This window comes from Pelophylax lessonae, assembly GCF_965119305.1.
Source record: "Pelophylax lessonae genome assembly, chromosome: 10".
Lineage (NCBI taxonomy): Eukaryota > Metazoa > Chordata > Amphibia > Anura > Ranidae > Pelophylax > Pelophylax lessonae.
Genome location: NC_138777.1, coordinates 123,307,812 through 123,333,228, shown reverse-complemented (window position 1 = coordinate 123,333,228; position 25,417 = coordinate 123,307,812). Strand labels below are relative to the sequence as shown.

At 41.4% G+C, this 25,417-nt stretch overlaps 1 protein-coding gene across 1 annotated transcript in view; it reads right to left on the bottom strand.

Moving 5' to 3' along the window:
• Positions 1 to 3,931: 3,931 nt before the first annotated feature.
• IRX6 (iroquois homeobox 6) overlaps positions 3,932 to 25,417 on the bottom strand; it is a gene marked incomplete at its 5' end in the record, with an annotated part of 94,765 nt that continues 73,279 nt past the window's right edge. Inside the window, 3 exons of the mRNA XM_082271008.1 lie at positions 3,932 to 4,067; positions 16,108 to 16,689; positions 23,415 to 23,719. Coding sequence (XP_082127134.1) covers positions 3,955 to 4,067; positions 16,108 to 16,689; positions 23,415 to 23,719 — 1,000 coding nt within the window. The 3' untranslated portion in view covers positions 3,932 to 3,954. The remainder of the gene's footprint in view (positions 4,068 to 16,107; positions 16,690 to 23,414; positions 23,720 to 25,417) is intronic.

The window sequence follows — 25,417 nt, the reverse complement described above, 5'->3', positions numbered from 1 at the left end:
CGACAATGGCACTGACCTTCTCTCCGCCCTCCGACAAGAACACTTGACACATGTTCCATGCTTGGCACATGTCCTGAATTTGGTGGTGCAGTGTTTCTTTAACAGGTACCCAGGTTTACAAGACCTACTGAGGCAGGCCAGAAAAGTCTGTGGTCTTCTGGTGATCCTGCAATGTCAATGCTCGGCTTGCTGACATTCAATGAGAATTCAACCTGCCCACCAACCGCCTCATTTGTGACATGCCCACCAGGTGGTACTCAACATTGGCAATGCTGCAGCAGCTGCACGCACAGCAGAGGATCTTCAATGAGTACCTGTGTGAGTATGGCACAAGGACAGGCTCAGGGGAGCTTGGCTTCTTTTCGCTACGCCAGTGGCTGCTGATAAAAGATGCATGCATCGTCCTGTCATCATTTGAGGAGGCCACAAGGATGGTGAGCCACGACGATGCATGCATCATGACACTGTCCCTCTAGTCTTCCTGCTGGAGCGCACACTTCGTGGAATCATGGACAGGGCATTTGAGGCAGAACAGCGGGAGGAAGAGGAGGACTTCCTTTCTTCACAAGGCCCCCTTTATGCAGATAACATTCCCGCGGGGCCACAAAACACACAGAAGGAAGAGGAGGAGGAGGAAGAGGATTGTGGCAGCATGGCTGTAGAGGATAACATACAGCAGTCTTCAAGGGATGGTTTTCATTCCCCAGAATCCCCTGGAGTTGTAGGTGGCTGGGGAGAGGTTGCTCCTGACAATGTCCTCCTTAGTGACCCAGAGGACTTAGAATCTCATGCCTCCTCAAACTTACGCTGCATGGGCTCCCTGATGCTGCAAAGCCGGCAAAAGAATCAGAGGATTTGTGGTATCAAGGAGAGGGATCATTACTGGTTGGCAACCCTTCTTAATTCACGTTAAAAGGGTAAAGGTGCAGAGTTCATCCTGCCTTCACAGAGGGAGCAGAGGATGAAACATCTTGAGGATTTCTTGAAGAAAAAATTGTGTAACACCTTTCCAGACACTGGGAGGTTACCATTTTCTGGACAACGTATTTCTGAGGTCAAAGTAGGAGCGGTGGAGAAGGCGGCCGGCTGACCGATGCCTTTAAACAATACTTTAGTTCTCAGCTCCCAGGGCTGTTAGGTTAAAGCAATCATCGGCAGCGTCTGCAGCATATGGTGCAGGAATATCTAGGGGCAAGAGCAGACTTGGAGACCTTTCCAACTGAGCATCCACTGGGTTACTGGGTCTTGAAGAGGGACCACTGGCCAGAACTTGCTCAATATGCAATGGAGATACTGGCCTGTCCTGCTTCCAGCGTGCTTTCCGAATGGACATTCAGTGCTGCTGGAGGTTTTGTGAGGGATAAAAGAGTGCGTCTGTCCACAGACTCTGTTGGCTGACTGACATTTATCAAAATGAATCAGTCCTGGATAAACAGCAGCAATCAAGCCCCTGATGCTGATGTAACTGATTGAATTTGCTAGGAATCTGGGATCCCTTGAAGACTGCCTATGCTGCCTATCCTATTCCTAAATCTTGATTATGCTAGCTTCCAACAATGTTTTTGGTTTACGGCACCACCAACACCCAAGGCTCAATTTTTCTGCACCTGTACCACAGTTGCATGTAAATTCAATTTTTGTTTCAAATTTTCTAACAGCAGGGCCCGCTCCTGCACCCAGCAAGAGTAACTGTGAGGGGTTACAGTGTTCAGGCACCACTAACACACAGGGCCCAATTTTTCTGCACCTGTATCACATGTGCATATAATTTCAATATTTGTTTCTATTTTTTAACAGCAGGGCCCATTCCTGCGCCCAGCAAGAGTAACTGTGAGGGGTTTCAGTGTTTAGGCACCACCAACACCCAAGGCCCATTTCTTCTGCACTTGTATGATGAGTACATGTAATTTCAATGTTTGTTTCTAATTTTTAACAGCAGGGCCTGGTCCTGTGCCCTGCAAGAGTAACTGTGAGGGGTTACAGCGTTCAGGCACCACTAGGGATGGGTGAACAGTTTGGGCCGAGCACAAGCTTGACCTAAACATCGCCCATTCAGGTACTCGCCTAACACCTGAACTTTCTTGACACTTAGCGGGATGTTCGCCCGCCGAGCGTACAGTCAATAGCTTGTTAAGGCTTCCCTGCTGAGAGCTGAATTAAAAAAAAATTATTGTAAAAGAAAATGTAAATTAAAAAAAATTGGGGTAAAAAAAGCTTGGGGGGGACCCTTTTTTTAAAAAATTTGGTGTGGGGTTTCCGCTTAATATCCATACCAGACCCGAAGGGCCTGCTATGGACTTTGGTAGGGTGGGGGGACCTGCAACGTACTACATACATCGTACAGATGCGCCACTTTACAGGCACATTAAGGGGACCCCCCAGGCAGGATATTTAAAGGAATTTTTCATTTTTATTTTTTCACTTTAAGCATCATTAAAAATCACTGCTCCTTTAAAAATGATCATTTTAAAAAGGTTTTTTGCCCCTGCCGGGGCAGCGCCTGGGTCCCCATACACGTTTTATGGCAATAACTTGCATAAAAAAATTAGGACTTTTGATTTTTCATGTCCATGTCCATAGGGTTTGAATGTTCCTTAGAACATTCCCCCTGTTCGAGATGTTCTGGTGCAAACCAAACTGGGGGGGGGGGTTGGGTGTTCGGGCCATCACTAGTATACAGTACAAATATTGTGTCTGTGCCCACTATATGCACTGAATAAGCTGACACATTAAACAGAGGAAATTGTTTTCTCTGCTATATTATGAAGTGTCTTGTTGCTAATCCTGTCAAAAGTTTAGTGAGCTAGTGACGTCCTATAGTGAGTTGACTATACAATGCCTTTGCTGTACTGAAATCCCAATGAATCCTATCAGCCCTTTCCACTTCTTTGGACTACAGAATAACTCCTCTCCAGGTTATACAGAAGAGGATAGGGAGGGGTGTACTAACACATCCTATGGTGACAATGCTGCCTCTAAATCAGGGGTCTCCAAACTATGCCCCGTCCCCCAGTTGTTCAGGAGCTACAATTCCCATCATGCCTAGTCATGTCTGTGAATGTCAGGGTTTTACAATACCTCATGGGATGTGTAGTTCAGCAACAGCTGGAGGGCCCTAGTTCGGACATCCCTGTTCTAAATGGATGCAGCATGCGTGAATTGTGCCATCTTAGGACAAGAAACGCATTACTGACATGATCACCTGTTTATAATGAAAGGAAAAAAAATCTGAAAAAATGAAAAGCACTGATGAGCTGATATATATGACGTTTTATTCTTGGGTTTAGATACACTTTAAAGCGGAGTTCCGGCCACAAAAAAAAATTTCAATGAACATACCCCTGGGACAGTCAGGGCTAGTACATTCCACAATGGCTAGCCTCTGATCTGTCCTGGTTCGCACTTACCTGCAAGAAGAAATACTCACTTTTAAAATTTCTTCTCCAGCGTTGCCATCTCTGTTGTGGGCAGCTGAAGCCAGCGCGATCCTCTTCTGTGTCCTCTTCCGTGTCTTCTTCTCCCAGAATGCGCCTGCACCGGACCCTCTTGTCACTTCCGGTGCGGCGCCGCATTCCTCCACAACTTCTGGGCATGCCCAGAAGCTGTTTAGCAGGGAATACGGCGTCGCACCGGAAGTGACGAGCGGGGCCGGTGCCATCGCATTGATTCCTGGGAGCGATGACGTTCAGCTCCCAGGAATCATTGCAAACCGGAAGTGACGGCGTGGGCCGAGGGAGGAAGTGGAAGAAAGGTGAGTACTTCTTTCTACAATAACAAGGTAAGTAAAAAAAAAAAAAAATCCTAACTATCCATTTCCTTTTCAGGTGAAGAAAAGCAAGCGGATGGCCACAAAATCGATTATGTCGATTTTGTGGCCGGAACTCCGCTTTAAGCATATTTTTGCAAAATCTTATATTACTTTCCTAGTCAGTCCCATAACCAATATTAAGCTATTTACCTCCTTATCACTGGTCTGAAAGCTGTCTTTAGTAATTCATTGTCATCCCCAAGATTGGTTTCCTTGTAATCTGAAGATTCTTTGCCTGTCTTGATGGTTCCCTCAATGTCTATATAGAAATAGAAGAAAAAAGCTATTCAGTTTATATAGGTTTCATTAAATAAAACAAAGCTCTAAAAGATAATGTTTACACAACTATTACCTTCTGATAAGTAGTTCACTTAGTTTTGAAAAGAAATGAAGTTCCAAGTTGTACCATTTTAATAATTAGTTTTTTTTTTCTCCCAGCTATTTAACAACCCCTCAAAAATGTGATTATTATTGCTCAATACAGGCCACTTTAAACTGCAACACAATTGATATTATGAAACCACTGCAGACATGACCAAATTTGCATCCTTGTAGAAAATAAACACTGACCCTGTTGCATATTTTCATATTTTAGCTTTTCATATTAAATGCACATTCCTATTTTGTTTCTATGAGAGTTTTTATTTTCCATTCAAAGTGCAGAACTTATAAAGCTTGTCTGAGCTCTCAGAAAAATGGGGTGGAGAGCCGAAGTTCAGTGAGGAGAGTTCTGAGCTCATTGGAGGGAAGAGACACCCCCCCCCCCTTTCACACAGCACACAGAAACAGAGCTGAAGCTGTCATTAAGCTGAAACTCCCTCCCCTGTCACCTTCTTTCTCTTGGTGTCAGGAAAACTTGTCAGAAGTGATTCATACTGATAGGGGAAAGAAGCAGCAGACAGAAATTACACTTACAAGTACACACTATAGAGGGATATACTTTGTTCATATTTAATGTCTGAGGTTTACAACCACTTTAAAGTTTTTTTTTTTAAGTATCTTTTTATATTTTAATTTTCTGTCGCAATTAAAGTTTAAATTCTAAGTATGGCACATATGCCATAGATATTTTTAACTGCCACTGTGCTCCTGCTGGGCGTCCAATGTGTCCCTGCACTTTTAGGGCCCTTTCACATGGGCTGTCAGTTTTTTAGGCGGATCTGATCGGTCCTTGCAGTTTCCTCTAAAAAGCGGCAGATGTCAGTGGTGACATGTCCCCTGACGTCCGCCACTATCCGATCGCATCCGCGAAATCCAGATGGATGGTGGTCCTATTTTCCATCCATCTGGTGGATCGGATAGAATCATATGGAAATGGAGTGGCGGTCCATTTCCATCTGATTTCCTTATAGGAGAGAGCGGGACTGGATCTGTGTCCAGTCTGCAGGCTAGCTGGTAAGTGTGCTGGAAAAAAATTGTCATTTGTAACATCCCATTAAAATACTTTTATCTAAAGCATTGGTGTTCAACATGTGGCCATCCAGCTGTTGCAGAACTACAAGTCTCATGAGGCATTGCATGGTTGACAGTAACAAGCATGACTCCCAAATGCAGACACATGATGGGACTGGTAGTTATGCAACAGCTGGAGGGCCACAGGTTGAGCACCCATGATCTAAAGTCTACTCTGTCTTCAAAACCAACATGCAGATTTTGAACCTCCAAACCTCAAGCTGCCTAAAAGCTTCTGAAAACAAAACAAAATATCTAACCTAGACCTCCACCAAGAACAACTTGGCAGCAGCTACATATGTCAACACACAAGGCACTTCATATTTCACTTTATCAGCCATAAGCAAAAACTATAACATCTTTTAGCAGCAGTGAAGGCCTTCTGATTAGATCTCCAGTAAATCAGAATATGTCATTTTTTTACTGGAATGCCCCTTTGACTTCCAGTATGTTGGAAGAACCACACAGTAATTCAGAAGAAACATAGACCAACATCATAGAAATAGAAAAGTTTAATGGACCAAAGTGGATGTATATGGATGCTTACTATGAGTGAACATCCATATATAACATTTCGCAGTGGTTCGCAACCTTTGTTCTTTGTGTACGCTTTGGTAGTCCATTTCTTTAAATTGTGCCCCACAGCCTCAATCAGGTAGTACAGCACTAACACCACCAGAAACATCAGTACATTTCTGGCACCGTTATAAATATGTCCACAGATATACAGTACAATCAGCCTACCTGGAAATCTTTGAAAGTCAGTGGCCTGAGAATAGGGGTGGGAGAGAAGATAGAGTAGGGGATGGGGCTGATAGTGGCATGCGTACTGTATCATGTCTAATGTGAGACAGGGACATCTTTACTGGTCTGTACTGAAATGGTTGGAATTCAGCAGGAGCATTTCTGAGCCCCATTCCTTCTCCAGTGTGTGACTTGCAACCTTTGACTGAGTCCTTGATGTGTGTGTCTCCTCTTCCTTGTGATAAATCTCGGGCACACTTGGACACCTTTAATACAGCACTGATGCAACATGCATAGTCATGATAAAGATTTGTTTGCAATTTCCTACACAAATGATGACCAGCACCCAGAGAATTATCAGTGGAGCCCTTGATTAGCCACTTGCGTTAAGCAGTATACATATTTTCTTGTTGATTAGGAATCCTGTGTTGATACTAATCTTCAGGTAATCATAATACAAAATAAATGTTATCTTGTGACAAGCTACAATTATTGTACATTAGGGTCCTTTCACACGGCCGCTCCGCTGCTTTAGTCCGCTGCGGGACTTTTTTTTTTTCACGGAGCGGATGACATTTGTGTCATCCGCTCCGTGTGCCTGCATATCATCCCATACGTTTGCGGATGATATGTGGACATAATGTAAGTATATAGCATTGCGGATGACACCGCTGACATCCGATTTTCCTTCCTTTCCATTTTTTACACGGATGAAAAAATAGGGTTCTGTTCCATTCGAAAAAACGGAACAGAACTGAAAGGAGGAAAATCGGATGTCAGCGGATGGTATTCCGCTGACATCCGCAGTGCCATTCACTTACATTATGTCCGCAAATCATCCGCAAAAAATAGGATGATTTGCGGACACACGGAGCGGCCGTGTGAAAGAGCCCTTATTGTCTTTTGGCTAAGATCTAACTTAGGAATTTACTCAATATTCATAAAACAATTAATGTGACATGCACCTAAAGACATTCAATTTTGTCCCACTTTTCAAGGTTTGCCTGCAATTTTGAGATCTTGAAATCACTGCACTGGTTGGATTTACTTTGATTGTTGCATAAAGTCTGGCCTTTGTCTTCTCTGTTGCATGTGTTTCATTCTTTTTCTCTCAGCTGCCTAGTTGCTGAACCTTTACATTTACTGGGAACTTACTTTAAAGTCACATTATTAGCCCTCTGGATAGGGTTGATTTGTAGAATTCTCTGTTACTCTTTTTCTCGCAGGGGGGTTAATTAATTAATTAGCCCTGATGTGTTATATGTTATGAGGGATTGATTATATGCTAAATTCTATAGACACATACTGTAGGTATGACTTCAGCAGCAAGTAACAATGAGTTTGAATTTTTGCAATAACCAATACATCCATTAGTGTTATCAAGGCTGGGCACAAGCATCATCCACTGCTGTTAATTTCAGAACACTAGATGAGAACAAAGACATCACGCCAATGCTGGAGCAAGTGTATGGAAACAGGAAGTTGTTGAAAAAGGCTGCAGCACTGAGATCCAAAATTTAGGATGTACAGTGCCTTGTGAAAGTATTCAGCCCCCTTGAACTTTGTGACCTTTTACCACATTTCAGGCTTCAAACAAAGATATAAAACTGTAATTTTTTGTGAAGAATCAACAACAAGTGGGACACAATCATGAAGTGGAACGAAATTTATTGGATATTTCAAACTTTGTTAACAAATAAAAGTATTCAGCCCCTTTACTTTCAGTGCAGCAAACTCTCTCCAGAAGTTCAGTGAGGATCTCTGAATGATCCAACGTTGACCCAAATGACTAATGATGATGAATAGAATCCACCTGTGTGTAATCAAGTCTCCGTATAAATGTACCTGCACTGTGATAGTCTCAGAGGTCCGTTTAAAGCGCAGAGAGCATCATGAAGAACAAGGAACACACCAGACAGGTCCGAGATACTGTTGTGGAGAATTTAAAGCCGGATTTGGATACAAAAAGATTTCCCAAGCTTTAAACATCCCAAGGAGCACTGTGCAAGTGATATTTTTGAAATGGAAGGAGTATCAGACCACTGCAAATCTACGAAGACCTTGCCGTCCCTCTAAACTTTCAGCTCATACAAGGAGAAGTCTGATCAGAGATGCAGCCAAGAGGCCCATGTTCACTCTGGATGAACTGCCGAGATCTACAGCTGAGGTGGAAGACTCTGTCCATAGGACAACAATCAGTCGTATACTGCACAAATCTGGCCTTTATGGAAGAGTGGCAAGAAGAAAGCCATTTCTTAAAGATATCCATAAAAGTGTAATTTAAAGTTTGCCACAAGCCACCTGGGAGACACACCAAACATGTGGAAGAAGGTGCTCTGGTCAGATGAAACCAAAATCAAACTTTTTGGCAACAATGCAAAACATTATGTTTGGCGTAAAAGAAACACAGCTCATCACCCTGAACACACCATCCCCACTGTCAAACATGGTGGTGGCAGCATCATGGTTTGGGCCTGCTTTTCTCCAGCAGGGACAGGGAAGATGGTTAAAATTGACTGGAAGATGGATGGAGCCAAATACAGGACCATACTGGAAGAAAACCTGATGGAGTCTGCAAAAGACCTGAGACTAGGACGGAGATTTGTCTTCCAACAAGACAATGATCCAAAACATAAATCTACAATGGAATGGTTCACAAATAAACATATCCAGGTGTTAGAATGGCCAAGTCAAAGTCCAGACCTGAATCCAATCGAGAATCTGTGGAAAGAACTGAAAACTGATGTTCACAAACGCTCTCCATCCAACCTCACTGAGCTCGAGCTGTTTTGCAAGGAGGAATGGGCAAAAATTTCAGTCTCTCGATGTGCAAAACTGATAGAGACATACCCCAAGCGACTTACAGCTGTAATCGCAGCAAAAGGTGGCGCTACAAAATATTAACTTAAGGGAACTGAATAATTTTGCACGCCCAATTTTTCAGTTTTTTATTTGTTAACCGGTTGCCGACCGCCGCAAGTACATATACTGCGTCGGTCAGCCCCGGCCAGGCAAAGTGACGTACCGGTACGTCACTAGTATGTCACTTGCTTGTGAGCCAATAGCGGGCGAGCACGCGCCCGCGGAGGCGCGCGCCCACCCCGGCTCGTTCCCTGGGAAGTCCGTGCGTGTGACCAGCGGACCCAATGTTCGCCGGTCACTCACGATTGTCAGCCGTGAAGGGAGAAAGGCAGGCGGCTGATGTAAACAAGCCGCCTGTCATTCTCCCCTGTGTAGGAATGGTGATCATACGGTTCTACTATGTAGGACCGTTGATCACTGTTCCTACACCAGTAGCCATGTCCACTCACAGTAAGAAGCACACCCCTAGGGACACACTTAACCCCTCCTTCCCCAATAAAGTTAACCCCTTCCCTGCCAGTGTCATTTTGCAGTAACAGTGCATATGTATAGCACTGATTACTGCAGTAATGTCACTGGTAACCCCAAAAGTGTCAAAAATGTCAGTCAAGGGTCCGATCTGTCCGCCACAATGTCGCAGTACCGCAAAAAAAATCGCAGATCGCCGCCATTACGCGTTAAAAAAAAACCACCAAAAATGACAGAAATCTTTCCCTTAGTTAGTAAACGCAATAACTTTTGCGCAAACCAATCAAAATACACTTTTTGAGATTTTTTTTTACCAAACATATGTAGCAGAAAACAAATTGGCCAAAAATGTTAAAAAATTTTGATTTTACATATTTTTTGGGGAATTTCATATAAAAAAATTTGAAAAATATTGTTATTTTTGCAAAATTTACGCTCTTTTTTTGTTTATAACGCAAAAAGTAAAAATCGCACAGGTGATCAAATACCACCAAAAGAAAGCTATGTTTGTGGGAAAAAAGGACGTCAAATTAGTTTAGGTACAGCATCGCACGACTGCGCAATTGTCCGTTAAAGTCACGCAGTGCCGAATCGCAAAAAAGGCCCTGGTCAGGAAGGGGGTAAAATCTTCCGGGGCTTAAGAGGTTAAAAAAGTTTGAAATATCCAATAAATTTCGTTCCACTTCATGATTGTGTCCCACTTGTTGTTTATTCTTCACAAAAAAATACAGTTTTATATCTTTATGTTTGAAGCCTAAAATGTGGCAAAAGGTCGAAAAGTTCAAGGGGCCGAATACTTTCGCAAGGCACTGTATATATTATTTGAATGAAACAAAGTCAATAGCTTCAGTTTCAGCTTCAAGTGTTTCAGTAAATTAAATACCATCAGCTTAGACTATAGATCTACTTTAAAGTTATTTCCACAAGTTTGTTAATATGAATTCTTATCTTGCCACTGCCCCATATTGGTAGGGCTGATACTTAGGCAAGATACAACTTAGGGGTTGATTTACTAAAACTGGAGAGTGCAAAATCTGGTGCAGCTCTGCATACAAACCAATCAGCTTCCAGGTTTTTGTTGTTGAACCTAATTGAACAAGCTGAAGTTAGAAGCTAATTGGCTACCATGCACAGCTGCACCAGATTTTGAACTCTCCAGTTTTCGTAAATCAACCCCTTAGTAATAATATAGCCACATTGGTGACTTTCTATGCTTTAGCTCAAGAAGTCTGATCTGAACTTTAGGAATTTTAATTGTTCAGGGTGTGTGGAACAGGTGAACTAAATGGCCAGATTTGGCCAGTTCTTCCACCCGAATCTCAAACTGCAGCAGCCAGAAGTCATTCAGGTAGGTAAATAACTTTCTACCTGCTGTTTTTTTGAGATTGTAAATTTGCTGACAGGCACACATTCTGGATGATGTCATTGACCAAATGCGGTCATGACACTATTTGGTCTATAACATCATCCAGGTTTTCCCAGCGTTACTGTTTGCACTATAGGCATCACAGGGGAAGTGTAATTTGTAACAGACTAACGATGCAAGAGGATTGTTGTTGTGGCACTTTTTATGTCGGGTGTCACTCATCATGATTGACAATGATGGGCAATGAAATTGATGGGTTTACAAGGGGGATCTCCCTGCGGACCCCTATATCCACCAGGGCAAGTGATGTGTAGTGCAGATCCTTGTCCCCAACAATATGGTGACAAGGTGCTTTGTCAGTGAAGGCCCCCTGGCAAGGCACTCTCCCCATTTTGAGTGCATGTGGCCTGTTATGGTTTAGGAGGAAACCACATGTTTATGACCCCTCCCTTAAATGACCAGTGAAGCCACATGCTCAGATAAGAGTCTGGTAAACATTTTGGGGAACTGCATTCTGTTTTTTGTGTTGGGTTCCACTTCAAAATTCATACTGGATAAGGATTTTGAGTGAGGAGTCCATGCCTTTTTTTTTGTTATGGAGATTTCCTTAAAATCCATCTCAGACCCAGAGATGATCTGAACATTCCTGGGTTCAGTTAAAAGCAGGCTGAGAGATGTCACTAGAACACCATGGATCTCCAAAATGGGTCCAAAGCTTTATTTAACTATGACCTACTTACAGCAAATAACAAAGTTTTGGAGCCATGCAGGACCCCTTCATCAGGCATGTCACATGCCTGATGAAGGGGTCCTGTGTGGCTACAAAACGTTTCTATTTTCTGTAACAATGTGATCGCTGAATAAAGCTTTGAATCCATTCTGGAGATCCATGGTGTTCTGGTGACATCTCCCATTCTGACTATTCACGGTGATCATTTCAGCACCCACTAATATATACAGCCATCTGTACTGGAACATGTGCATTGGAAATAGTGCCTTGGAATCAGTTAAAAGCAGAACATGACTAAAATTTGGTGTTGAATCTGAACCCCCAAAACTGTAACTGTAATTTGTCATTCAAGGCTAATAGACAAGGAATTGTCAAACAAACAGCATAGGAGGAAAGGGGGCTGGACACTACCCCATGGGACGTGTACTAAAGCAAGAATGCATTGTTAAAAATCCCCTTTGTCGGGGAGCAGCAAATTTAGTAACGCTTTAAAATCAACATGAAAAAAGCATAATTCCTGTAAATAACATGCCCTTAACCCACCTGTGAAGTGACACATCTTTTTGAAGTACTAAACCTACTACAGCAAATCTGTACACAAAAGGCCAGGGATTCCCTTCACCTATACCAGACTGTTATCCTAGATGTAATTCTGGTATAGATATTAAATTGGAACCACCAGAAAAAATTAAAAATAAAATAAAACAGTTTGGGGTTTCCCCTAACAATACACAACAGATCCTTATCTTTAGGGAGCTCTTGTCAAGGGGGACAGCACACACAAAAAGAAGGGTCTACGGCAAATTTCATACCAGACCCACAATGTACATCCATTATAAAAATAACATCCAACAATGAAAATCCATGTCAATCAGGATTTATGACACTTTACAAAAGAAAAAAAAAATCCCGCCAACCAATGAACAATTTCAATTACGTCACTGACTATTGCTAAATGACAGCCTGGGGCCCCGCTTCTAAAAGTAAACAAAGAAGTAGAAACTCCTGGGTGAAATCCTTAACCAAGTATGGCCATATTTGGTCAGTGATGTCATTCTCTCCCTGTCCATTTGTTTACATGGCCGGGGAATCCTGACTAGTAAATTATTTGAGTCAGGTGACTTTACTGGTTGAGAAGGATACAGCAGATGCCAGCACCCACTGCTTCCTTAGCAATCACTGATAGATAGAAAGCTGTCATAGATAATAGCAGTAAAAATAAATGATGTTCTATTCCCACTAAACAGGCCAACAGTCCAGGATTTGAACAAATGCCAAACATTTAACCACTTAAGCCCCATAAGATTTTACCCCCTTCCTGACCAGGGGGTATTTTGCGATTCGGCACTGCGTGACTTTAACAGACAATTGCGCGGTTGTGCGACGCTGTATCTAAACAAATTTGGCGTCCTTTTTTTCCCACAAACAGAGCTTTCTTTTGGTGGTATTTGATCGCCTGTGCGATTTTTTGATCACGCGCTATAAACAAAAAAAGAGCGTAAATTTTGCAAAAATAGCAATATTTTTCACATTTTTTTATATGAAATTCCCCCCCAAAAAAATGTAAAAATCTTAATTTTTTAACATTTTCGGCCAATTTGTTTTATGCTACCTATGTTTGGTAAAAAAAATCACAAAAAGCGTATTTTGATTGGTTTGCGCAAAAGTTTACTAACAAAGGGAAAGATTTTTGCCATTTTTGTTGTTTTTTTTTAAGGCGTAATGGCGGCGATCTGCGATTTTTTTTTTCGGTACTGCGACATTGCGGCGGACAGATCGGACCCTTGACTGACATTTTTGCCACTTTTGGGGTTACCAATGACATTTCTACAGTAATCAGTGCTATACATATGCACTGTTACTGTAAAAATACACTGGCAGTGAAGGGGTTAACTTTTTTTTGAAAGGGAGGGGCTATGTGTGTCCCTAGGGGCGTGCTTTCTACTGTGATTGGCTGTGGCTTCAGATGTATGAAGAGTGATCAACGGTTCTACATAGTAGAACCGTATGATCATCCTTCATACACAGGGGAGAATGACAGGCAGCTTGTTTACACAAGCCGCCTGACTTTCTCCCTCTCCCCCGCCGATCGCAGAGTGACCGGCGGACATTGGGTCCGCCGGTCACACGCGCGGGGGGGGTTCCGTTACCACGTGCGTGTCTCAGCTCGCTCCCTAGACCCTCACAAGCTAGTGACGTAGCCCTACGTCACTTTGCCTGTGAGGGGCTAACCACCGACGTAGATAGTCGTGCGGCGGTCGGCAAGTGGTTAAAATTCAGTCTGAAATTGTGTTTGGACTGAACCTAGGGCCCATTCTTTAATCCAGCATGAAGCCTTGAAGGCCAGGAAAGGGGGGAAGTGAGCATGTGCCCACACCCACCTCCTGAACCATACCAGGCCACATGAAATAACATAAAAAATGGCATACTAGATCCTTATATGAAAATGTAGCCTAGCTGGCAAAGAAAGGGAGGGGCAGCAATCATGTGTCCCCTGAACCCTACCAATCCACATGCCCTCAACACTGGGGAACTTTATTAGGGGGCCCCGTGTCAAAGCGATTTGTCCCTATATTGATGGGAACAAGACCCTTTACCCCACATCCCTGGCCCTGGTAAATGTGCGGGCTGCAGGGGCAACTTATCAGTCTGATATGGATTTTTTAGGGGGAGCAATAAACAAACAAATCCATACCAAGTCACATACCTTTATTCTCCTTCATAGCATTGGAGATAATGGCATCTTCTCCACATACTTGGGCCAGGTGATTCAGGGGTCTGTGGGTAGACTTACAAGAAATGTGAAACCCCCTTTAGATCAAAGGGGCCCCCAGATGTTTACTCCCTATGTAAATGTGTAAGGCTGTAAATAGTAAATGTGTAAATAATAACCCTGGTTACTCATTCACAGGTAAATAGTAGTAAATAAACACACACACCACAGGTAAAGTCTTTTAATTAAAAAATAAAATCTTCCAATGTAAATATCCCAAAGTGATTCTTTCTCACCAATATAGTGAAACAATCAACAGCTTTTGAATGCACAGCTGTTCAATGTAACAAAACTAGCTGGGGTACTGGTTAATGTCTTTGCCCAAATAAGGTCATGCCTATATTTAATCAATGATGTCATCCAGGATTGTTTGTTTATATTCGCCTGTAAGCCCGGGAACTGTTATTTGTGATGGTCTAGCAGTGGGAGAATATTGTAAAGGCAGTGCTAATTTGTGTTTGTGTTCCTGGAGAGTATTTCATTGTGACTGATGGTGAATCTTCATTATTACACAACATGACAGACATTGGATTACAGTGAGGGACATGTTTATTTTTGGGGGGGTAAAGAAGGGGTTAACTGTATTTCCCTTTCCTGGCAAGGCAGAACACTTGCATAAGGGTCTGGTATGGATTCTGCAGACCCATATTGTTTTGTGCTTGATTTCCCCCTCAAATTTGATACCAGACACTCCTCAACAATAAGAATTTGATTCAATATGGTGAGGACCCCACATGTTTTTTTGTTTTTTTCTTCCTATATGGGTCCCCCTTAAAACCTTTATCCTAGATAAAGATCTGGTATAGATGTTGAAATGTCATTTCACATCAATAGTTGTTTTTAACAAGTGTCACTTTTTGCTTTTTGTTTTATTTTTTAATGCTGATTTTGAGGCTTTTTAAAATTACTGTTTCTCTGATAGAAGGTATTTTGTAAAAGTTTGCAGTGGTGCATGTCCCCCATGACAGTGCCCAGCTATCCATGCCTTTTCTCACTAAAGCTTGCAAATTGGCATTGAAACCTATCTTGCTTCTAATTAATAAACTGAATTTTTACTTTCTCCATGAGCTCATGCCCCACAGTTATTGCCTTTTGTATCACTTGACCCTACCTTTTAGATTGTAAGCTCTAGCAAGCAGCGCCTTCTGATTGTTCTTGCATTACATTGTATTGTAACTGTACTGTCTGCTTTCATTTTGTAAATTGTTGGTGCTATATAAATCTTGATCAATAACTGAAAAAAAGGCAAGTAAAAATAACGAGATTCAGCTCTCATAGATTTTAGGTTGGGTTTGTCAATTATTCAGCAGACCCAGAACTGGTCAATTCACTCATAACTATTTGCTGCCAATAATACCCTAAACAACATGATTTATTTATAGTAAACACTCCATCTTTGAACCTGGCATTGGAACTCACCTGACTCTAGCTTTAGGTCCCCACACCTCTTAACTGTGGTTAGGAAAGTCAGGAAAACAGTGTTTTCCTACTGACATTTTCCAAAGGTTTTGTACAGTGGATGTGTGTGTGTGTGTTTTTTGTTTTTTTGTAATAGTAACACAAGTAAAGACAGCCCAGCATGTGGATGTTAATGTTTACATTTTTGTAATGTTGGGCCTTTTCTTTCAGTTGCCGATTTCCTATATGTAGCATCAGTTGGATTTAAATATTATGTAAAGTGAGTTATTTTAATTACATTGGTGGCTTATTCTCTGTGTTGCTAATAACTACTATCATTTTGCAGGTTTTCTAAGTCATATTGAACACAGGTGTAACAACATTTAAAATCTAATCAAAGCAATGAATTAGTAACGGTTTTGCATAAATCAGCTCTTGAAAGTCACAGCCCACGGATGTAATTACTCTTTCAAATAAACAATTTGCACACTAACAAGGTGTAATACCTTCAACTGAAGAATATTCATATGTTTCTCCGGGGACTGGGTGAAGACAGCTGCGTTGAAAAGATTGTAGATTAAATGATGAAGTACTGAAGATCTTTGCTGATTGAGAACTTTCATCAAAATAGTATTCTCTTTGAGTTGGATTTTTTTTACTGTGCAAGGACAACCCATGAGCACAAAGTCCTCTAACAAAGAGACAGTCTTGGCTATCTGATCTGTTGTCACTGCTTTCAATATCATCAGTATTGCTTGCATCTACTCTGTTAGCCAAAGACCAAATATGGGATTGGGTTTTTTCATTTTCACAGCTGACAGCAGTTTTCCCAAAACAATGAAGATTGTTTTTCTCCTGCAAAATTTCCAACACTGATTCTTTGTTGTCATTGTTGCATAAATGATTGAGGTCTTTGCCATTTGGTGTCAAGTAACATTCATTAATATCAGATATGTAAGAAATAGGTTTTGTATCAGCAGGATTGCTTCGATCGCTTTTGGTGTCACTCTCTAAGCTGTTAAACTGATCTTCTGTATTACTTAATTTCCATTGTATTAAGTATTTTTCACATTTGCATGTTTTTTCATCTGGAATACAAAAGGCAATTTTAGAGGTAAACTAAAAACATCCAACTACTGAATATAATTATTTTATATATGTGATATCCAGAACTTCTAAAACAAATATGCAGTATCTCCCAAAAGTGAGTACACCCCTTACGTTTTTGTAAATATTTTATTACATCTTTTCATGTGAAAACACTGAAGAAATTACACTTTGCTACAATGTAAAGTAGTGAGTATACAGCTTGTTTAACAGTATCCTGTATTTGCTGTCCCCGCAAAATAACTCAACACACAGTCAATAATGTCTAAACCGCTGGCAACAAAAGTGAGTACACCCCTAAGTCAAAATGTTCAAATTGAGCCCAAAGTGTCAATATTTTTTGTGGCCACTATTATTTTCAAACACTGCCTTAACCCTCTTGGGCATGGAGTTCACCAGAGCTTCATAGGCTGCCACTGGAGTCCTCTTCCACTCCTCCATAACGACATCACGGACCTGGTGGAAGTTAGAGAGCTTGTGCTTCTCCACCTTCCATTTGAGGATGCCATACAGATGCTCAATAGAATTTAGGTCTGGAGACATGCTTGGCCAGTCCATCACCTTTACCCTAAGCTTCTTTAGCAAGGCAGTGGTTGTCTTGGAGGTGTGTTTGGGGTCATTATCATGTTGGATACATAAATAATTGCTCATGTTGTCAATGTCCCAGCGGTGCCACATCCCAAAATGTTGGCAAAACAAAGCTTGAGTTTACAAAGCGTGCATGTAGACATATTAAAAGTATACAGACACGCTATCCAGATCTCCCACTAGGGCGCCATGCTGCTTTGGTCCACCCTGACAAATTCCCTAAAATTAAATTTCTTATATTGGATAGAATCCACCCTAACCCCAGAGGGGGGGACTGGAACAAGACCCTCCTTCAAATGGAGTTACGTTGGATCTACCGATTAAAGGCCACTGAGCCACCCGGACTGAATGACCTTGTGTCATTCAGACCGTTTCTTGAAGGCTTCACGTCTGGAGGCATGGAAAGATAACATAATACCATGCCCCTCACATTGTTGGACACCTATACTTTGAGGGTTCTTTGAGCGTGCCTTGCTGGCAGGCTGATGATTCATGAAAATGTCCCTTCCCTTCCCTCCTTCCTCTTTCTCTCCTCTCCCCCCCTCTCCCTCCCCTCATCCCTCTCCATCCCTTCCTTTCTCATATGATAATACTTTCAACTATGTCCTGTATTTTCTCTCATAGAAATAACTATGGTATTTATATGTTATGTTAAAATAATTTTGTTTATTTGTTGTACCATTATTTCTTGCTTTCATATCCTAGCACTATTGTACACAAATGCTTCAGCATATTTCTAAGCTGCCCCATCAGGAGTTAAGTCAGTTTTTCATGTATTTATACATTACAAAAAATCTGTTTCCCATTATCCACATTACAGCTTTTTGAGCAATCTGTATGCATTAGGATTTATGAAGTGTCTGCTTCTGCCTTAAACACTTCAACTCCTTGACTCCAATCGAATACTGGAGCTTTAATTTCTTCTCTATTATGTCCAGTCTTTCATTGCCCGAGACAATTATAGTCTCTGCAAGTGCTTGTAGGATTAGCCCGGCACGGTAAGGCGGACGCCACCTTGTGGCGCCCGCATATACTGACATCCGCTCTTCCATCCCGACCTCCCTGCGAGGTCGGCAGTGGATGTCTAACACACTTGTTTGCGTCTCACGCAGACAGGTGGCGCCTCCGTGTCGGTGGAACGCATCGGCCGTGCACGCTTCCGCTGGATATCCGGATCGGGGGCGTGTCCGGCCCTTACGTTCCAGGGAACCTCCGACGGCTATCAGCTGCAAGCGTGTAATCCAGCTGATGTACCTTTCAGCTGATTATCACGCTATTTAAGCCCTGTGTACCCAGCATCAGAGCTGCTTGCTCCTTTGCCGGACACACAGGTCTTACGAGGTCCTTCGTCCTCTGTGAACAACACATTGCTGTCTCTAAGGTAAGATAAAGGAAAATCCCTTTGAGCCATTTATATTTAAACATTGCTGATCCAACTGATCAGCTTTGTGAATGTTGGTTTGTGCACGGTGCCCAATGGAACTCTCCAGCCTTTACTACATTCAAATTGGATTTTTATTCTTGGCCATGGTTATATTTCCTGGCATAGTATATTCAGACATATCTAGTCTCCATTTACTCATTTGCATTATTTATTATCCATTATGAGTTAGAATTCCCGTTCTTTATATTTTATATAAAGGATATATGGGACTGGAGATTATCTTCCTTTTTGGGCACCCTGTACATGCTTGGTCTTTTGACTAGACCCTGCAGTAACTATACGTTTCCTACCCAGCAGATCTGCTGTTATATGAGGTTCCAGCTACTCCTACCCAGTCTCTAATCAAGACTGGTCAGCACATAAATTCTGAACATCGTAAAGATCTAAGATTTTGGCCTAGACCTAAAACATTGTGAATACAGCACTCTTGATGGATAACAGCGATATGCTGTCCATTTGTTTTTAACCGCCAGGCAGGCTACCTATGCTCACCATCACAGTGAACTATGTAAGTTGTTGTTTAACACTTTGTTCAACGTTTTTGCAATTAGATATATAATGTTGTAACTAATATGTTATGTATTGATCATCCGCAGACCACCCTCCAAGGGCACCCCTGAGGAAGGAGCCCAAGAGACTCCGAAACGCGTCGGGTTTAGCCTAAGGGTTTATGTGGTTTCTAGTCCGACTGTTTGATGTGTAGCAATTTATAGCTTGCCTCTATGTTTTTATTCTTTTTGTATCCATAAATAAAGAATTTATCTTTTTATATAAACTGGTTTGTTATTTATACCATTTTTCTTTTTTGGTGCCTAAAAAGTCCCATCCCTAGGGGAATTTCCTTCTTGGTTTGGTTATTATCATGTTGGAATACTGCCCTGCGGCCCAGTCTCCGAAGGAAGGGGATCATGCTCTGCTTCAGTTTGTCACAGTACATGTTGGCATTCATGGTTCCCTTAATGAACTGTAGCTCCCCAGTGCTGGGAGCATGCATGCAGCCCTAGACCATGACACTCCCCCCCACCATGCTTGACTGTAGGCAAGACACACTTGTCTTTGTACTCCTCACCTGGTTGCCATCACACATGCTTGACACCTAAACCAAATAAGTTTATCTTGGTCTCGTGAGGCTACAGGACATGGTTCCAGTAATCCATGTCCTAAGTCTTCTTGTCTTCAGCAAACTGTTTTTCGGGCTTTCTTGTGCATCATCTTTTGAAGAGGCTTCCTTCTGGGACAACAGTCATGCAGACCAATTTAATGCAGTGTGCAGCATATGGTCTGAGCACCGACAGGCTGATCCGCCACCCCTTCAACCCCTGCAGCAATGCTGGCAGCACTCATATGTCTATTTCCCAAAGACAACCTCTGGATATGACACTGAGCACGAGCACTCAATTTCTTTCATCAAACATGGCGAGGCCTGTTCTAAGCTGAACCTGTCCTGTTAAACTGCTGTATGGTCTTGGCAACCTTGCTGCAGCTCAGTTGCAGGGTCTTGGCAATCTTCTTATAGACTTTATGTAGAGCAACAATTCTTTTTTTTCAGATCCTAAGATAGTTCTTTGCCATGAGTTGACAAGTTGAACTTCCAGTGACCAGTATGAGAGAGTGAGAGTGATAACATTAAATTTAACACACCTACTCCCCAATCACACCTGGGACCTTGTAACACTAATGAGTCACATGACACTGGGGAGAGAAAATGGCTAATTGGGCCCAATTTGGACATTGTCACTTAGGGGTGTACTCACTTTTGTTGCCAGCGGTTTAGACATTAATGGCTGTGTGTTAATTCCTTTCAGGGGACAGCAAATTTACACTGTTATATAATCTGTACACTCACTACTTTACATTGTAGCAAAGTGTCGTTTCTTCAGTGTTGTCACGTGAAAAGATATAATAAAAAAATATTTACAAAAATGTGAGGGGTGTGCTCACTTTTGTGAGATACTGTATGAAATATGGACAGGCATCCTGGATTCAAAATGCCATTATAATCAACCTTCTTCAAATAGATTTCCCACTTTCAGCATGTTAGCACAAAATCTGTTTTGCTTGGATGTAAAGTCAGGAGTTTCCCCTTGAAACATTAGCTATGAAACCATTCACAGAAATGCTCAAAAGTCTTTAGGGCCCATTTACATCTGCAGTTTATAGGTAAATGCAAACCATAGTATAGCACAGTGTGGTGCTTAGTAGTGCAATTTTCTTAACGTAGTGTGCAATGAAATGCATGCAGACTGCAATGCACATTTTGTGTCTGTGGTGTGCTGCATTAAAACTAAGAGGGTTAAGTAGGTTTGTTAGTGTGTTAAGGTTCACTAACAGCCTATTCTATATGAATGGACTGCTGTAATGTAACACGCTTTGATTCACAATAACATTTAACACTGATACATTACCACTGCATAGTTGTTCACAACTATGGCAAGATGAGCTTGCACAGTAATACTACACGCTCCAGGAGGATATGTTGAACCAGGGCTTTTTTCAGCTGGAACTTGGTGGAACTCAGTTCCACCACCTTTCGCTCAGGCCCTTTGCTCCTTGCTCACCACTAACACTCATAAACACAGAAGTCTGTCTTCCTGTGTTTCCCAAGTGCAGTATGAGGACAAAGGAGATGCGGGTACCTGGGGTGCAGTACTGATGCTGACACTCCCACTGGATGATCTCTCTGTAAGTGAGAGAGGTGAAGCCGCCTACAGTGTGAGGGGAAGTATTAGAGAAGAAGAGGGGTAAAAGTGAGATGTGGATGGGGGATGCAGAGCTAAGCAGCTGTGGAAGAAGGATGAACTCTGCACTCTGTGTGTTGCCCACCCCTGAATTCTGTACACAGCACACCCCTGAACTCTGCACTCTGTGTGTAACGCCACCAAAAACTGCACTCTGTACAGACCCTCCCAGTGTTAGTGAAATTTTGACCAATTTGGGGAGGGAGTTTTGTTGGAGAGGGGGGGGGGGGGTCATGATTGAGTTCCTGCACCTATTTTCTGAGAAAAAAGCCCTGTGTTGAACAGATATTTTTTACCCTTGGTCGGCAGCTATTACTATGTATAAGAAATAATACTCACAATGAGTGTAATGAAACAAATAAGATAAAACCACTATAGTAGCGCTCCACCTCTTTCATTGCAACCAACTTCCACCTTCCAACAATCCTGATAGGTGACTCCAAACACCAAAGTGCACCAAGTGGACACGGCTCCCTTTTGACACCGCATTTACCAAAAAAAAATTTGCATGAATAGCAGAATTCTCCCAATTTCATTTGTTGCTCCATCAATGGCTGTCATTCTTCGTCATAGCAAACACCATTGGCTATAATAAAGTACTGTATATTTTAGGATGTACAGGCTGCTGCATTCGGTTTAAATCTTCATTGCAGGCCTGCCCAGTCCTCTTCCTGCTTTTGAACTTCAGATGCCGTGGGAGTTAACAGAATCAGATCTTGGGTTAAGCTGCACTAAAGATAATCCAACATGGGCATGCCCACTCCTGCCCTCTCCTCCATTGAGCAATGTTCTTTCACTGATTACACTGCCTGTAACACCATAAATAAAAGTACATTAAAATGTGTCTCTTAAATCAGTGTCCTGGCAGTGTGAGCACATCATTTGATGGTGTTTTCTGTGTCCCACAGTGGCGGTTCTTCTCCTCTCTATAGTGCCTGGTTGCAGCGGCTCTGGTATAGAAGCCACGGAGGGAGCTGTGCTCTGATCTGCCATCTCTACAGATGTCTGGACTGATTGGCAATTGATACCTTAGAGACATTATGCTCAATTTAAGAGTGCAAGGACTTTGCTCACACTCTATTACTTGATGGAAGTTGGTTGGAATGAAGGGGGTGGAACGCTACTAGAGTGATTTTATTTTATTTTATTTTATTTGTTCTATTTTATTACACTCATTGTGACTAATATTACTACTGCATAGTCTGATTGGAGATTTAGGAAATTCAATGAGGTTTAAATATTTTTATATCTAATATCTAACCTATACCTAATTAGCATTTTTTTTAAATACATAACTACCCTACAAGTAATAAACAAATAATGTATTTTATTATAGAAAGTAGATTATGTATGTATTCAATACATTCCATTCAGTAATGACATGTTTCTTCATTTCCAAAATTTGTGGCAAAAAATTATCACCTTGGGTGTCTACATTTCAAATAAGGATTGTTTGGGTTTTTGATTGTACAATTCTGGTATTTTTATTTTTTATTAAATTTTTTACTGTTAAAAAAAAAAAGCTAAAGACTGTTAAATACTGTACCACAAAATAAGTACAGTGTTGTTGTTTTGGATTGTCAGTCAAGCTATCACAGCTCTGAAAACCGAAAAATGGCCTGATGATGATGGGGTATTAGAGGCTGGTACTCAAGTGCTTAGAGTCAAGATTTTAATTTAGCTTTAGCTATGTAATGAATATTTGGATTTATTAATTTCATTGATATGTTGCTTTTATTGACAGTAACCTCTGTTTATGCATTATTTTTTATCATATGCTGAGTTTGAGTTGCTTAGGATTTTCCAAGTTTACGTTAATAGTGATGCTAAAGTTAAAAGGTTTTAACAGCACATACATTGAATAGAACAGAACATGAACTAGTCATTTATATGATATATTAAGAATTGTAACCTTAAAAAAAGTTATCATAGTTACCTGGATCATCAATCTCAAAATTTTTTTTTTCTTCACCTGGTTTTTCTTCTGTCCTTTCTTCACCAGATTTGCTTTTAGGTGACCAAGTCATCTTATTCTCCTTTTTCAACCTCCTTCTTGCATTAGCAAACCAGGTGGACACTTGAGTAAGGGTCATCTTAGTTATAATTGCCAGCATTATCTTCTCTCCCTTTGTTGGGTAAGGATTCTTCCTATGCTCATATAACCAGGTTTTGAGTGTACTTGTATTCTCTCTAGTCGCATTTTTCCTTCTGGCAGAGACCGTGAAATCCAGTGCTCCAAACCTTTCCACAGAAAATTAGTCACAATGGGCACAGATGGCAATACAAAAAAAAAAGTTACAGAAGGTCTAACTTTTAGCCAAGCTATGTAAAACTGAAAAAAAGATTTATTTAAAAATAACATTTTCTTTGTTATGCTGACTAGACAAGTAGAGCTCTGAAGATTGAGGTAGACTCTGGCCTGTTACAGTATTCTTACTCTTTGGCTGAGATCTGTATTTCTTTGTACATATTGCAATGTCATTTTGGCTGTGTATAACGTATCATGTATTTTTGTGTGTTTTCTCAATAAAACTTTCTTTTGATTAAAAAAAAAAAATAATAATAATAACATTTTCGTATATGGTATATATTTTTTTCTGTCTACTGTTAAAAACGATGTCCCGTAGCCCGTTTAAGTAGAAGAGTGTTTCTATTAAACTGTTCTGCTTATTGTCCAGACGCCTAAAACAGGCTATCATCATTATCTGCGCTGTAAACAGTAATTCTGGATACACAGTTGGCTCAGAAACGAAAAAGAATAATAACAGTTCTGCCCACTACTACTACTACTACTTTACGGGAATTAAGAGTAGACAGGCTGCCTACTTTGCAAAGGAAATTTGCACTTGTGTGTGCTGCAACCAAAGATATGATGAAAAGTGTATAGATAAAAAAGTCTGGTGCGCTATAAATATGAACAAGTGTAAACATATACAACTTATTTTGTGTGACAATATGCAAAAATAAAGCCAACTGAATTCTCTGTAAAAACAAGTGCCTATTATAATCGTGATATGGTTCACACCAAAAAAATCCAAAACTATCCATGTGTAAATGAGTCCAATAGTCTCAAAGTAAAATCCAAAAGAATATCAAACAGGTGAAATCTTAGGAAATAAATGGGTGTTGCTGGAGTGATGACAATCGTGATGTGAAGGTTTCCCACCACCTCATGAATTCACTGCTTACCAGATGAAAGTAAATAAGGGCAGATAAACAGAAAGATCAGTCCAAAGGGGAACCTCTATGATGTACCAGAGGGAGTGCTGTGCTGGAATTCACCCACACGTTGTAACGCTCCTGCGTTTTACGTATGATGTGGATTTTCAGCTGCAGAAATATTCCACTTCAGTAGTCATGTAGAGAAACGCTGAGACACCATTCCCAACTCTCAATGACTCATCATGTGTGGATGATCTCAATTCAGCAAGTAAATACACACACTCAATAAGATGTTTCCTAGAGTGACTTATGTATATAGTAACACAGTGATGATAGGCTGAAGAGACAGGTTGGGTAGAGATGGTAGATGACAGACACTTGAAAGAAAATGTTCTTGAAAGTAAGATAGTAGCAGATGGGATGCAGATAGGTTTAGCAATCATGTATGGTAGTAGATGACAGAGTAGCAGGTGGACATACAAGAGAGATCAACCCAGTGCAAGAACAGGTGGTAGTAGGCTCAAGAGCTAGCAATCTTAGATAATGCAGATGTAGTAATAGTCCTTAGTATGCAGAGCTAGATAGTGTAAGCTTTAGTATAAAGGTTATAGAGGTTTCCCCTGTGGGGTACTTATCACTAATAGCAATGTAGCAGAGGAGAGGTTCGGCAAGAGCGGATGATCCGGTAGCGGGATACAGGGATCAGCGCAGCGTGGTTCCGACAGCGAGGTATGCTTGCAAGCATGTGAGCTTCAAGACAGGTTAGCATCAAGGCAC